General features: G+C 40.3%; 1 protein-coding gene across 6 annotated transcripts in view; it reads left to right on the top strand.

Moving 5' to 3' along the window:
• The window catches only part of GPATCH8 (G-patch domain containing 8), a 150,653-nt gene that overhangs the window by 95,520 nt on the left and 40,259 nt on the right, over nt 1-14,874 (top strand). For 5 of the 6 annotated variants that reach the window (XM_002827432.6, XM_054537095.2, XM_054537097.2 and 2 more), the window contains one exon: nt 14,002-14,069. In XM_002827432.6, coding sequence (XP_002827478.3) covers nt 14,002-14,069 — 68 coding nt within the window. Of the gene's footprint in view, nt 1-11,816; nt 11,862-14,001; nt 14,070-14,874 lie in introns of all 6 variants that reach the window. The other variant, XM_024234984.3, reaches the window with a different exon arrangement.

Below are 14,874 nucleotides of genomic sequence, written 5' to 3'. Positions count from 1 at the left end.
AAAGCTGAAAATGATAAGAACATAAAGTAAAAAGTGTTTTATAATAAACATTTTATTAAAATCTTTTAAAAGTTCATTTAAAATTTACCACCAAAATTCAAAACAATGGCACTTAAACACTCGGAAAAGAGAACAAAGTGTAATATATTTTTATGTAGTATAATATCTTTTTATTAGTTTTAAATCCAGTATTTCCTTTCTCACTAAATCTTCCCAAACCAGTAGATGGAACTCTCACTTGGTTTTCTTGTAACTCCCATTTGGTTCAAAAGGAGGGAGCAAAGAATGTAGACCTGAAGTAGGAGTTGGGGCCTGATGATAGCATACGTAGTTGAAATTGAGTGAGTGTGAGACAATAGCAAGTGGTGTGAGTTTTGCTGTATTTAGAGAAGCTCATTTTTGCCACCTAAGATTATAATCTCGGTGTTGCTGGATCTTCTAAAATTGTTAAAAGCAGCCAGGAATTCAGATTTCTTTTCTGTGAAATGTTCTAATTGATAAATGTTGGCTTGAAGTCTAAAATAATGAAATTAAACAAAACATACAAGGCTGTATTTGAACCGCAAGTTACTACTTTGTGAGCTCATCTGAAATTTCACCTGGGTTCAATTCTACCTCTGCAACTAGTAAGCACTGTGACCTTGCTATACCCTCCGTATAGCCATATTTTTATAAGATTTGGGGGTGTCAGGAATTAAATAAGGCATGTATGTTTTATATACCTATATATTTCTCATTTTTTTCTCCAGTATATAGAAGGAGATATAATGCCACTTAAAAGATTGAGAAACTTAAATGTTTATCTGAGGTGAAACTGCTAAGGATAGGCGCTACCTTTACTGCACAAGTCTTCTAACTTCTACCCCAGTGCTTTTTCCATTATTAGTCTTATGACGTTCAGCAGAATCACCTTGGGTTCTTGTTAAAAATGTAGATTCAGGCCGGGCGCAGTGGCTCACGCCTGTAATCCCAGCACTTTGGGAGGCTGAGGCGGGCGGATCACCTGAGGTCAGGAGTTCGAGACCAGCCTCAACATGGAGAAACCCCGTCTCTACTAAAAATACAAAATTAGCTGGGCGTTGTGGTGCATGCCTGTAATCCCAGCTACTCGGGAGGCTGAGGCAGGAGAATCGCTTGAACCTGGGAGGCGGAGGTTGCGGTGAGCCGAGATCGCGCCATTGCACTCCAGCCTGGGCAACAAGAGTAAAACTCTGTCTCAGGAAAAAAAAAAAAAACAAAACCGTAGATTCTGAGGCTGGGTGCAGGGGCTCACGCCTGTAACCCCAGCACTTTGGGAGGCTGAGGTGGGAGGATCGCTTGAGTTCAGAGTTCAAAACCAGCCTGGGCCACATAGCAAGAGTTTGTCTCTACTGAAAAAGAAAACAAACAAGCAAAAAATTTAATGTTGATTCTGACCAGCATAAATCAGCAGGTCTGGGGTAGGGTTCAGGAAATGATATTTTATTTTATTTATTTGTTTTTTGGAGACAGAGTTTCGCTTTTGTTGCCCAGGCTGGAGTGCAGTGGTGCGATCTCGGCTCACTGCAACCTCCGCCTCCCGGGTTCAAGCGATTCTTCTGCCTCAGCCTCCCGAGTAGCTGGGATTACAGGCATGTGCCATCACGCCTGGCTAATTTTTGTATTTTTTAGTAGAGACAGGGTTTCACCATGTTAGCCAGGCTAGTCTCGAACTCCTAACCTCAGGTCATCCACCCGCCTCAACCTCCCAAAGTGCTGGGATTACAGGCGTGAGCCACTACGCCTAGCCCAGGAAATGATATTTTAAATACCCCCTTGCCCCATTTTTTAATGCAAATAGAATGGATCAGGGCTAGAAAAACATTCTTTTGGACCATATGAATAACAGGCTTCTAAGAAAATTACCTTCATTATAGTAAGTAGGGTGGACAGTTTTTTTTTTTTTAAATTTATCCAAAATGTATTGGTTACACTAAAGTAGTATAGTGCTGTTTATTTTTTTTTTATAGTCTTCACCTTAGCCTGATTTACATTGTTTCCTACCTTAGTATTCATAGACTTTTGGACCTAGGTTAGTTTGCCTTATTAAAATGACACTGGGTTAGTAGGATACTTAGGCAAGAGAATGGAGTGTCCAGGAGGCTTCTTAAGTGAGCAAAAGGGTATATAGTGATAATGGTTTGTTTCTTCTTTTTCTTTTTCTTTTGGCTCACGTGATCCTCCCACCTCAGCATCCTGTGTAGCTGGAAATATAGGCATTTGCCACCATGCTGGCCAATTTTTAAATTTTTTTCATAGAGACAGGGTCTCCCTATGTTGCCTAGATTGGTCTGGAACTCCAGGGCTCAAGCTATCATCCTGCCTCAGCCTCCCAAAGTGCTGGGATTATAGGCGTGAGCCACCATACCCAGCCTGTAATACTTTGATTATTGATCATAGATAATAATTTTCTCCATCTGTAAATGGGGTTGTTTCATTACCATCAAATTGTATGTAAAACATTTGGAAATTATCACAGATTCTGTTTTAGAGTATCTTTCGTTTTAAGGTATTTACTTTCAAAAATGCCAAATTTAAATTAGCTGGGCTTGGTGGTGGGCTCCTGTAATCTCAGCTACTCAGGAGGCTGAGACAGGAGAATCGCTTGAACCCGGGAGGCAAAGGTTGCAGTGAGCTGAGATCACACCACTGTACTCCAGCTGGGGCAACAGAGTGAGTGAGACCCTGTCTCACAAACAAACACCCCCAAAATGTCAAATGTGGAAATAAAAGGAAGACTAATTTCTTTATTTTCTGAACCCTTGAGCATTCTGTATAGTGATTTAAAGTTTACAAAATATCTTCCATTTGTTGTCTCTTTTGGTCTGTATGCCAGTCCTAAAAAGGGGGATGGGGTAGGTGTGGTGTGATGGCTTATGCCAGTAGCCCTAGCTACTTGGGAGGTTAAGGCAGGAGGATTGCTTGAGCCCAGGAGTTTGAGGCTGCAAGTGAGCTATGATTGTAATATTTTTATTTTGCAGGGGAGGCTGCTGAGACACAGGCTCTGCTTGCCAAAAGTCACACAAGTGTCTAGCTGTTATCTCTTATTAGAGAGCTAAGCTTTGCAGCCCAGTCTTTTTTAGGGATTGCCTAGAAAAATATAGGAAGAAGTTTATTGGCTGGGTGCGGTGGCTCACACCTGTAATCCCAGCACTTTGGGAGGCTGAGGCGGGCAGATCATGAGGTCAGGAATTCAAGACCAGCCTGGCCAATATAGTGAAATCCTGTCTCTACTAAAAATACAAAAATTAGCCAGGCATGGTGGCATGTGCCTGTAGTCCCAGCTATTCAGGAGGCTGACTGAGGCAGGAGAATTGCTTGAACCCAGGAGGTAGAGGTTGCAGTGAGCCAAGAGTGTGCCACTATACTCCAGCTTGGGCAACAGAGTGAGACTTTGTCTCAAAAAAAAAATTTTTTTTATTAAACATGAAATGGAGTCTAGGCGCGGTGGATCACACCTGTAATCCCCGCACTTTGGGATGCCAAGGCGGGCAGATCACTTGAGGTCAGGAGTTCGAGACCAGCTTGGCCAACATGGTGAAACCCCGTCTCTACTAAAACACAAAGAAATCAGCTGGGCATGGTGATGCATGCCTGTAATCCCAGCTACTCAGGAGACTGAGGCAGGAGAGTCACTTGAACCTGCGAGGTGGAGGTTGCAGTGAGCCAAGATTGTGACACTGCACTCCAGCCTGGGTGACAGAGTGAGACTCAGTCTTTAAGGAAAAAAAATAGATGAAATGGAGGAGTTGCAGTGGAACGTTAAATGAGGCTGGAAAGTTTTTTGGGGTAATGGAGTGATCCTGGAATAGTAAAATTTTCAGTGTAGCTATGGAAAAACGATAGAAAGTTTAAGAAGGCATTTGATTGTTGGCTTATTATAGTATCACAAGACTGGCCACTGTCTACATAATTCCCCCAGATATTTTCTACTCAAATATTTTCCACTCTTCAAACTTTAGAATTGTGAAGTGAACCTTATAGACTTGTGTAACTCCTTTATTTTTAAGACAGAGTCTCACTCTGTCGCCCAGGCTGGAGTGCAGTGGTGTGAACTCAGCTTCACTGCAAGCTCCGCCTCCCAGGTTCACACCATTCTCCTGTGTCAGCCTCCCGAGTAACTGGGACTACAGGCACCTGCCACACGCCTGGCTAATTTTTTGTGTTTTTAGTAGAGACGGGGTTTCACCGTGTTAGCCAGGATGGTCTCGATCTCCTGACCTCGTGATCTGCCCGCCTCGGCCTCCCAAAGTGCTGGGATTACAGGCGTGAGCCACCGCGCCCGGCCTTTAACTCCTCTATTTTTGGATCACGAAACTAATATAGGCAGCATGGTGACTCAGACCTGTAATCCCAGCACTTTGTGAGGTTGAGGCAGAAGGATAACTCGAGGCTAGGAGTTTGAAACCAGCCTGGGCAACATAGTGAGACGCCGTCTCTACAAAAAAAATTTTTTTTTTTTTAATTAGCTACACATGGTGGTGAATGCTTGTAGTCCTAGCTACTTAGGAGGCTGAGGTGGGAGGATCACTTGAGCCCAGGAGTTCAGTGTTACAGTAAACTATGATGACTTCACTGCATTCCATCCTGCCTAGGCAACAGGGTGAGATTCTGTCTCTAAAAATAAAAAGAAATTAATAGCTAATAATGGGTCACATGCCCCATTAGTGACAGAACTGTAATTCAGATCCCCTGAGTTTCATGTTGCCACTCTTTACAAGTATATTTTTTCTTTTGGAATTCATTAATCGAGAAATACTCATGTTGGCTGGGCACAGTGGCTCATGCCTGTAATCCCAGCACTTTGGGAGTATGAGGTGGGTGGATCACCTGAAGTCAGAAGTTCGAGGCCAGCCTGGCCAACATGGTGAAACCCCGTCTCGACTAAAAATACAAAAAATTAGCCACCTGGTGGCGGGCACCTGTAATCCCAGCTGCTCAGGAGGCTTGAGGCAGGAGAATCGCTTGAACCTAGGAAGCGAAGGTTGCAGTGAGCCGAGATCGCGCCGTTGCACTCCAGCCTAGGCAAACAAGAGTGAAACGCCGTCTTAGGGAAAAAAAAAAAAAAAAGAGAGAAATACATAGATTGGAGCTCACTGGTAATTTTTGGTCTACCTACATGTATATAGGAGTGTACTGGGTACTTGAAGGAAGCAATTAATTTTTACTTTGACCTGTTTTTTAAAAAGAGGGAAAATGTTTTCAGAATTTCTAATAGACCACTTACCCTAAACCTAATTTCCTGGAAAACACCATTATTATGAGGGCTGACTTGAGGTTTTCCTTCACTGAAACTGGTTATGGCTACTTTCCAATTCAGTTTTTTAAAAGTTTGTCAATATATGTTGAATGTAAGTTCTTTAGTATTTTTTTCTTACACATTTGATGCTTCCTTCTCCTTGACTCCTGAGTGATAACAAGAAATGAAATTGAACAAGCCTTAAGCCTCTAATGATCAGTAATGTAAAACTCAAATATTTCATTATAAAAGTTTACATATTTTTTGACATATAGAGACCTTTCTAATATAGTGATATGTTCTACTTGACAAAATAATTCCTTGATTATGAGAGTTAAATCATTAGTATCTTGTGATGTTAAGCGGCGTGCATCATGATGACTAAGTATTTACAGTTGAACAAGTTTCAGACCCGCTATGAACATGTTCATTCTCTGAGTCAACAAATGCTTTTTAACTAAATGCTATTCTGACCTACATACTGTGTCAGATATCGATATAAACATAAGTAAAACTCAGGGCACAAAAGTGCTACCACTCTCCCGCCCCCCCGCCAAAACGGAGATTCTCTCTTGTTGCCCCAGGCTGGAGTGCAATGGTGCGATCTCGGCTCACTGCAACTTCTGCCTCCCGATTTCAAGTGATTCTCCTGCCTCAGCCTCCCAAGTAGCTGGGATTACAGGAACATGCCACCACGCCCAGCTAATTTTTGTATTTTAAATGCAGACGAGGTTTCGCCATGTTGGCCAGGCTGATCTCGAACTCCTGACCTCAGGTAATCTGCCTGCCTTGGCCTCCCACAGTGCTGGGATTAGAGCCGTGAGCCACCATGCCTGGCCTTTTTTTTTTTTAAACTAAAGACTTATTGTTTTTTTCCATATCTCCTAAGCCCCATGTTTTAGACTGTTTTACCCCAAAATTGTATTTATTAATTTGGCTTTCCCATTTAAAAAAACAAATTGATCTTAGCATGGTGGTTAGCTTGAGGCAATCTTTAGTGAGTCAGTATAATTTTAGCTAAAACAGTTGTATCTCATGTAAAAGTATGATTTTCTTTAGGTTTTTTTTTTTTTAATTGAAAGTAACTCATGAATTCTCTTTATTATCTCTTCTAAGGGCTTGAGGAGATCATGTTATCCCTGGATGAGATATTCTTCCCAGGCCTAACATTCTGATTTAACAACACTTTCACTAAAGCCTTTTGCCCCACCTTTGTTCCTGTTTATTAATATATTTAGTTATATGATTAAAATTGAACTATTTTATCCTAGATGGAAAGTATCAGATGGAAATTCGTTTAGGTCATAATTAAACTTGTGTGCCTTAGAAAACATCTGTATTTGAAAATCAAATTGTCCAGGCACCGTGGCTCATGTCTGTAATCCCAGCACCTTGTGGGGCCAAAGTGTGCAGATTGCTTGAGCTCAGAAGTTCAAGAACAAACTGGGCGGGCAACATGGCGAAATCCCGTCTCTACAAAAAAATAACAAAAATTAGCCACATGTGGTGGTGTGCACCTGTAGTCCCAGCTTCTTAGGAAGCTGAGATGGGAGGATTACTTGAGCCCAGGAGGTTGAGGCTGAGTGAGCCGTGATTATGCCACTGTACTCCAGCCTGGGTGATGGCGAGACCCTGTTTTAAAAAATAAATGAAGAAAGAAAATGAAATTAATTTGGTTGTTGTGTAGGTCACTAAAAAGGCCATGGCAAGAATATAGTTGGTTTTTGTAGTACTGGATAATTTGAACTCTATTTTGGGTAGAAAGTTTTTTTTTTTTTTTTTAAACCTTAAAAACTCTCTAGGGATTAAGTAATGTGCTCAGTGTTTTCAGTTAATGTTTTCTGAGGGGTAGCATATATCATATGTTAGAGTTGCTTAGAAAAACATCTAAACGATGCTGAAAGTAATAATTGTTTCTATGCCACCTAAAGACTGTCATTTTTGGAGAAATTTGCAAAAATTAAGCTTTGGTTTGGAAATAAATGTACCATTTTTTATTCAGTGTTTCTGAAAGTGTCATGTGATTACTGTTTCAATAAATGAAATGATATTTAAGTCCATTAACATGACTTGAATCCTATTTTGAATACTTTTGCAAATCAGAGAATCACCTGCGTAATTTTTTATTCTTGATTTTCACATATGTATTTGCATTACTTAAAAATAAGAAATAAGTACTTTAGAGATGTCAGTGTAGGTTCTTGGCCTTTAACAGTTTAATGGTCTTTTTCCCCCCCTTTTCTCTCTTTTTCGACAAGGGTTTTCTCTGTCACCCAGGCTGGAGTGCAGTGGTGCGATGATAGCTCACTCCAGCTCCTGGGCTCAAGTAGTCCTCCTGCCTCAATCTCTTCAGTGGCTAGGACTGCAGGTGCATGCCACCATGCCTAGCTCATTTTTTTAAGAAAAATTTTTTGGAGAGACAGAGTCTTGCTCTGTTGCCCAGTATGGTCTCAAACTCCTGTCCTCAAGCCATCTTCCTGCCTTGGCCTCCCCAAGTGCTGGGATTACAGGCGTGAGCCACCAAGCCCAGCCCAGTTTTAATTGTCTTTTGAAAGTCAATTTTAGGCCAGGCGCATTGGCTTACACCTGTAATCCCAGCACTTTGGAGGCTGAGGTGAGCAGATCACTCAAGCCCAGGAGTTCGAGACCAGACTGAGCAATACGGTGAAACCCCATCTCAACTAAAAATACAAAAATTAGCCAGATATAGTGGCAGGCACTTGTGATGTCAGCTACTCAGGAGGCCTAGGGGCAAGAATTGCTTGAGCCTGGAAGCTGGAGTTTGCAGTGAGTGGAGATGGCACCACAGCACTCCAGCCTAGGTGGTTTAGCAAGATCCTGTCTCAGAAAAAAAAAAAAAAAAAACCCATGGATTTTGTGACTTTTTGATGGCTTTTATATTTACTTGCATTTCATTAAGGTTGTCTTTAAAGACAACTTTAGATATCTTTAAAAGACAACTTCAGACATTTTTAAGCTTTTTTAACTGCTTATGCATTAGCTTCACAAATGTTCTATTTTCTCTCATTCTCATGCTGTACTCAGCTGAAGTTCCAGCTGGTCAGATTACTCTATTTTGCCTATTTATTGGTAATTCATGGAACGTGGTGCTGTGGTTGTGGTGTTTTTTTTTTTTTTTTACATCATCACTATATGCAGTGCCCAGAACAGTGCCTTGAATATAGTAGAAACACACTCTCTCTCTATATATATACATATATGTATATATATTATTTTATTTTATTTTATTTTTGTCTCTTTGAGACAGTTTCACTCTTGTGGCCCAGGCTGGAGTGTGATGGTACGATGTCAGCTCACTGCAACCTCCGCCTCCCGGGTTTAAGCGATTCTCTTGCCTCAGCCTCCCGAGTAGCTAGGATTACAGGCATGCGCCACCATGCCCAGCTAATTTTGTATTTTTAGTAGATACGGGGTTTCACCATGTTGGTCAGGCTGGTCTTGAACTCCTGACCTCAGGTGATCCACCCGCCTTGGCCTCCCAAATTGCTGGGATTACAGGCCTGAGCCACCGTGCCCGTGCTTTTGTGTTTTTTTGGGGGGGCGGAGTGTCGTTGTGTTGCCCAGGCTGGAGTGCAGTGGTGCAATCTCGGCTAACTGCAACCTCTGCCTCCCGGGTTCAAGTGATTCTCCTGCCTCAGCCTCCTGAGTAGCTGGGATTACACGTGCCCACCACCACGCCCAGCTAATTTTTGTGTTTTTCGTAGAGATGGGGTTTCACCATGTTGGCCAGGCTGGTCTGGAACTCCTGACCTCAAGTGATCTGCCCGCCTCAGCCTCTCACAGTGCTGGGATTACAGGCGTGAGCCACCATGCCTGGCCAAAACTCAATATTTGTTGTAAATATTTGTATTGAATCTCTGAGGGGAAAAGCAGCAGAGATACATTGTGGTGTTCTTACATCTTACATTGTGGTATTCTTACATCTGTTGACAATTCAACCAGTGTTTTAATCACTGTAGAAGCTTCTTCCTTTCTAATTTGTTTCTGCAGGGAAATCATATGTCTTCTGTTTCTAAAGTATGGCTGATTACTAGATTATGGTTGTCCTTTAATATATTCTTCCCAGTTGTTCTATTCCTAGAGTTTGTCTCTTTAAAAATAGTGTTTCCTTGGGCCGGGTGCAGTGGCTCACGCCTGTAATCCCAGCACTTTGGGAGGCCGAGGTGGCAGATCATGAGGTCAAGAGATCAAGACCATCCTGGCCAATATGGTGAAACCCCATCTCTACTAAAAATACAAAATAATTAGCTGGGTGTAGTGGTGCGCCTGTAGTCCTAGCTACTCGGGAGGCTGAGGCAGGACAATTGCTTAAACTTGGGAGGCGGAGGTTGCAGTGAGCCGAGATCGTGCCACTGCACTCCAGCCTGGGTGACGGAGTGAGACGCCATCTCAAAAAAAAAATTGTGTTTCCCAAAAAACAACAAAAGAGTTATTTCTCTGTAGTTTAAGTCTTTAGGACAGTTTTGTAGATTGGTGTAGCCTTAATTTTAAAATCAGAACTGATTCCTGAGAGATTGTTCTCAATGACAGGGTGGCTATGATAATCAGTGGGTTTTTGTATTTGACTGTATTCTCTCTTTAGTTATGTCGTAATGCCTTCACATTTTAGCAAGACTTGCATATATATGAGAGCACTTAGGAATTTCTATTATTGCATAAGTAAAACTACCTTTTAAAATAGACAATAGGCTGATGTGCAGCTCACACTTGTAATCCCAGAACTTTGGGAGGCTGAGGCAAGAGGCTCACTTGAGCCTGAAAGGTGGAGGCTGCAGTGAGCTGATCGTGCTACTGTACTCCAGCCTCAGCGACCCTGTCTCTAAAAAATAAATATGTAATTCCAGTTAGTGAAACATTATTTAAGGTTTTGATTTAGAAAATATGAGTATCAGTTGTTTTCCATCAGATTAATACATTGATATTGGCACATTCTTGATTTTCCATGTGTTTCCTTTCCCTTCTCCAGTTGGCCAAAGTACAGTAAGTGTCTGTAGATCTTTTCCTGAGGAAGACAGTTTCTTTTAAGGAGATTATTTAGTGTTCTGGTTGAAGTTGCTTCCTTTGGAATGAAACAAGCAACAAAAATGTTCTCACTAATTTAATATATTTTAAATAATATTTGCCGTATTTTAAAAGAAACCAAGAAGTAGGGAACCTGGATTTTATTTTTAAAAGAAGTTGAGGCCGGGCGAGGTGGTTCATGCCTGTAATTCCAGCACTTTGGGAGGCCGAGGTGGGCGGATCACCTGAGGTCGGGAGTTTGAGACCAGCCTGACCAACATGAAGAAACCCCGTCTTTACTAAAAATACAGAATTAGCCGGGCATGGTGGTGCATGCCTGTAGTCCCAGCTACTTGGGAGGCTGAGGCAGGAGAATCACTTGAACCCAGGAGGTGGAGGTTGTGGTGAGCTGAGATTGCGCCATTGCACTTCAGCCTGGACAACAAGAGCGAAACTCCATCTCAAAAAAAAAAAAAAATTGAGTTTTCTAGAGAATACATATTAGCAGACACTCTTGCTACCTACCTTTTGAGGTCATCACTACACATTGGTATTCAGGTATTGTAAGTGATGTTCTTTAGGATTATCATTGATAGCAACTGAATAAACTAGGGTTTTTTGTTTTGTTTTGTTTTGTTTTTTAATGCTGCAGCCTCTTCCTGTATGTAGTGTTTGGTGTCTTTTCCCACTGGGATCTTTCCTTGGTCTATAGCCTCTTTAATAATGTTAAGAAATTACTACTTGGCCCAGGCAATAATGTCACCTTCAAGATTGCTTTCAAAGTCATACTGTTTATTTTCTGTGAGTTAACTCTGAGTGGAGTAATTTTAAATGTGACAGCTCTTGTGATGTCAGTTTCTCTACAGCTGTCCTTCAAAGATTGGTTTTGTTGTGTGCTGAAAGAAAGATATTGGCCGGCCTGGGAAGTCTCGGTTAACAGAAAGCAAAGTTCTGAGGAGAGCCACTTAAAGAGTTATATTCATTCATAACAGAATTCAAATGCACAAAGTTCTCCAAGCACTGAAGATCTAAGATTATTTTCTAGACCTCTTGTTTTATATATATATTTCTAGAGAAGTCTTGTGGACATCTCACCCATACTCCAAGCCTCCTAGAGTTCTTTTGGTGAAGTAAATGACTTGATTACTGTCCAGTTAGTTGATCTGATAGAGTCTTAGATGTCATTTCTTTTAAAAGTCCTACCTTGGGCCCTGAATACTGATTTACCAGAATGAATAGTTAAATGAAAGATTGGAAACTAGAGCTAGTTCTCTTACTTTAAACTGACACCCTACCCCCTGCCTTATTGAAGAGGGTGTTGTTCATGTTCTCAAGTAGCAGTACAAAAATCTCACACCTTGGTCTGACCAGTATGAAAACAGCTGCTGTAGCACAAAATGTCCTTCCTCTGTCCCTGGCTGAGATTGGGGGAGGGACAAAGCCCAACTGTTACTTTACCCCATCCTGTCTGCCTGCTAGAAGGCCTGTTTCCTACCGTAATGGTTTCTGCCTAACAAATGGTGTTTCTTTTTTACAGCATTATGATCCTGGACTTGTTGTGGTGATGGTAATCTTAGCAGTGGTAATTTTTTATTTTCAGACTGAATTACTCCTTTTGTCATCAGTGCACCAATATGTTAGGCTTACTTTCTCTGTTGTAGCCTTCATCCTTCTGCTTGGTCTTTTTCATTTTCCTTTCCTTTCCTTATGCAACTTGTCTGATCCTTGTTCATTAAAGGGTAATGTTAAGAAGGGATGTATCTGTTTGTGTTAGAACTGCCAATAAAATCAGTTAAAACATTAAATTCTAATACTATCAAAAACTTGATTTCCCCACAATGTAATGGGCACTAGCACTTGCTACTGCAATTTATAAATAAATTAAAACAAACTTTGACTGCCTTAGAAGGCAAAAGTACTAATGCAGAGTTTATAAACAGGGGTTTACAGAGGTAATGAATTTGTACCAAAACTTTCTTGATTCTTGCAAAACAAATTCTGACAGATCAAAAAAGATACCAAAATAAATTGCTTTGACATTTCTTTTTAATTCATTCATTGGACTATTTGTTTTTACCAGTAAATCCCTGACTGAGACGTTATGAAAGTGATATTGCACCTAGGAAGTCATTTTTATAACCTGTCTTTAATTTGGTCCTTTTGCTAAAGATTGCAGTCACTGCTTATTTATTATACCATTGGGCATAAGGTAGTAATGCATTTTCATTTTGCTTTACTGGCAGTCCTTTGATTGTATCTAAAAGAAGGCTGTGTTCTAGAAGTTGTTTTGTTTTTTTTTTCTGACATGAGATATTCTTTAACAGTTTGGGTTTGGTTTTTTCGTTTTGTTTTGTTTTGTTTTGTTTTTTTACTGTGATAATTCTAATTCTCCCTATTTATTGTTTAAAAACAATAATAGGATACATAAGTAGTTAAACTTATGAATTTGTTTTTCATTCCATCTTAAAGGCAAAAATTAATTCCACAAATATAGAGCCACCGAATACAAGTGGTTGTGGTCGTTTTGAACATGGTTTCTTCTTTATTTTGCAGGACCAAAACCAGTCATGATCATGGCATTTGTTTTTTAAAAAGTTTTTTTGGGGGTTGGGAGGGTAATGCCTCAGATTTAGCCTAAGAAAACTCCATTTTTAGCCCAAAGGTATAATATATATATATATATATATGTGTGTGTATAACAACAACAACAACACAACCAAAAAAACCAATTGTTTACACCAGCCTGAGTGAAATGATGAGGGAAGTAAACATTGTGTTTTTTCACTAAAGGTGTACAACGGATAAGGTAAGTCCTCTTTTCAGTGGGCTTACATCACAATAAAAAGCGCAAGTTGTGATGTAAAACAGCTGTGGTAGTAAAGTGCTTGTCTGCCCCATTTTGCTTTGTTTGGCTGGTTATGAGTGGATTAAATATATATTTATTTAAAAAAATTATCCAGCATAGATAAATTAGTTTAAAGTCAATTTTCTTCGCAACTAGTCCTTTTCACAGCTTACCAGTTACCCTCGCAGCCAGTGTTAAATCCACTATAGGAAATGGGACTTTAGAGCACCAGATTAAAAGGAAAACTATTCTTTTCTCTAAGGGCAACTAATTGTTTCTTTTTATTTAAACTTTTCACAGCCCCATTAAATTGTAAAGCATCTCCTAGTCTATGAGGAACATCAAAAAAAAATTGTAAAGCATCTTTTGAAAACAAATTCAACATACTGAGTTGTAATTATAAAGTTTTACAGCATCATGTTTAAAAATGTACTTTTTCTATTTAACCATGCCAGTTGAGATTTTTTTTTTTTTTTTAACTAGGTTAAAAAGTTGTGTAGGAGGATATCAGTGGACAGAGTGAAGTGATTTTCGATGGGAAGTTATTTGGGGATCTTAAAAGGAGTTTTTAAAGTTTTACAATTTAAACCTCCTGATGCCATTGCTTAAAAGTGCCTTGCATTACTTATTAGTGTAATTTTGCCACAGTAATTTGAAATTAATCCCAACTGGAAGGTCAGCTGAGGTGGTTAGTTGGGTTTAAACTAGGAAAGGAAGGCCTTGAGTGTAAGCTGTGAGAATGGCTTGTGTTTGGTTCACTGTAGCTTTCTGGTCTCTGCACTCCAAGGCAAGATCTCTAACCACCCAAAACCCAATGTGTAAAATGAGCTGTTGGTTTGGCTTTGCACCTTACCTTGATTATGTGTTCCTGTTACAGGGAGAACAGATCCCATTCCAATCGTTGTCAAGTATGATGTCATGGGCATGGGTCGCATGGAAATGGAGGTAAATTGATCTCATTAACTCATAAGTTTTGTGGGATATTTTGAAATAATACTAATTCCAAATTCAGATGTCTGTGCAAGAATACATTTATCAGATGAAATGTAGTTTTAATATTTTTCTTTGGATGACTAAAAAATATATTTTACATTTTCATTTAGTGCTACTTTTGAGACAAATAGAATATAAACAGTGCCGCTGTTTTAACTGGCACATAAAGAAGCTAAGTGATTTGCCGAGGGTTATACAGCAAGGCAATATCAGACTTAGATCCAGACCTTGGTACTTGCTTCAGTAGGCAGTGTTGCTCAGCTCTTAAAATGTTGCTGTGATAAAAGCTTTGCCTTTGTAGAATTGGGTACAGCTGTCACCCGTAATACCTGCTTTTCATTGCCTAAAATATTTTCTTCATTGACTCCTAATTCTTTGACTCCTAATTCTTTCAAAGAATTAGGAGTCGCTGGGCGCAGTGGCTCACGCCTGTAATCCCAGCACTGTGGGAGGCCGAGACAGGCAGATCACCTGAGGTGAGGAGTTCAAGATCAGCCTGGCCAACATGGTGAAACTCCATCTCTACTGAAAATACAAAAAAAATTAGCAGGGCATTGTGGCGGGCACCTGTAATCCCAGCTACTCAGGAGGCTGAGGCAGGAGAATCACTTGAACTCAGGAGGCAGAGGTTGCAGTGAGCCGAGATCATGCCATTACACTCCAGCCTGGGCAACAAGAGTGAAACTCCCATCTCAAAAAAAAAAAAAGAAAGAAAGAAAAGAAAATTAACATTGAAGTGAAGTCTACTTTCAACAAA

Source organism: Pongo abelii, chromosome 19 (assembly GCF_028885655.2).
Source record: "Pongo abelii isolate AG06213 chromosome 19, NHGRI_mPonAbe1-v2.0_pri, whole genome shotgun sequence".
Classification (NCBI taxonomy): Eukaryota; Metazoa; Chordata; class Mammalia; order Primates; family Hominidae; genus Pongo; species Pongo abelii.
The sequence above is the reverse complement of the archived record's forward strand: the minus strand, read 5'-3'. Positions and strand labels throughout refer to the sequence as shown.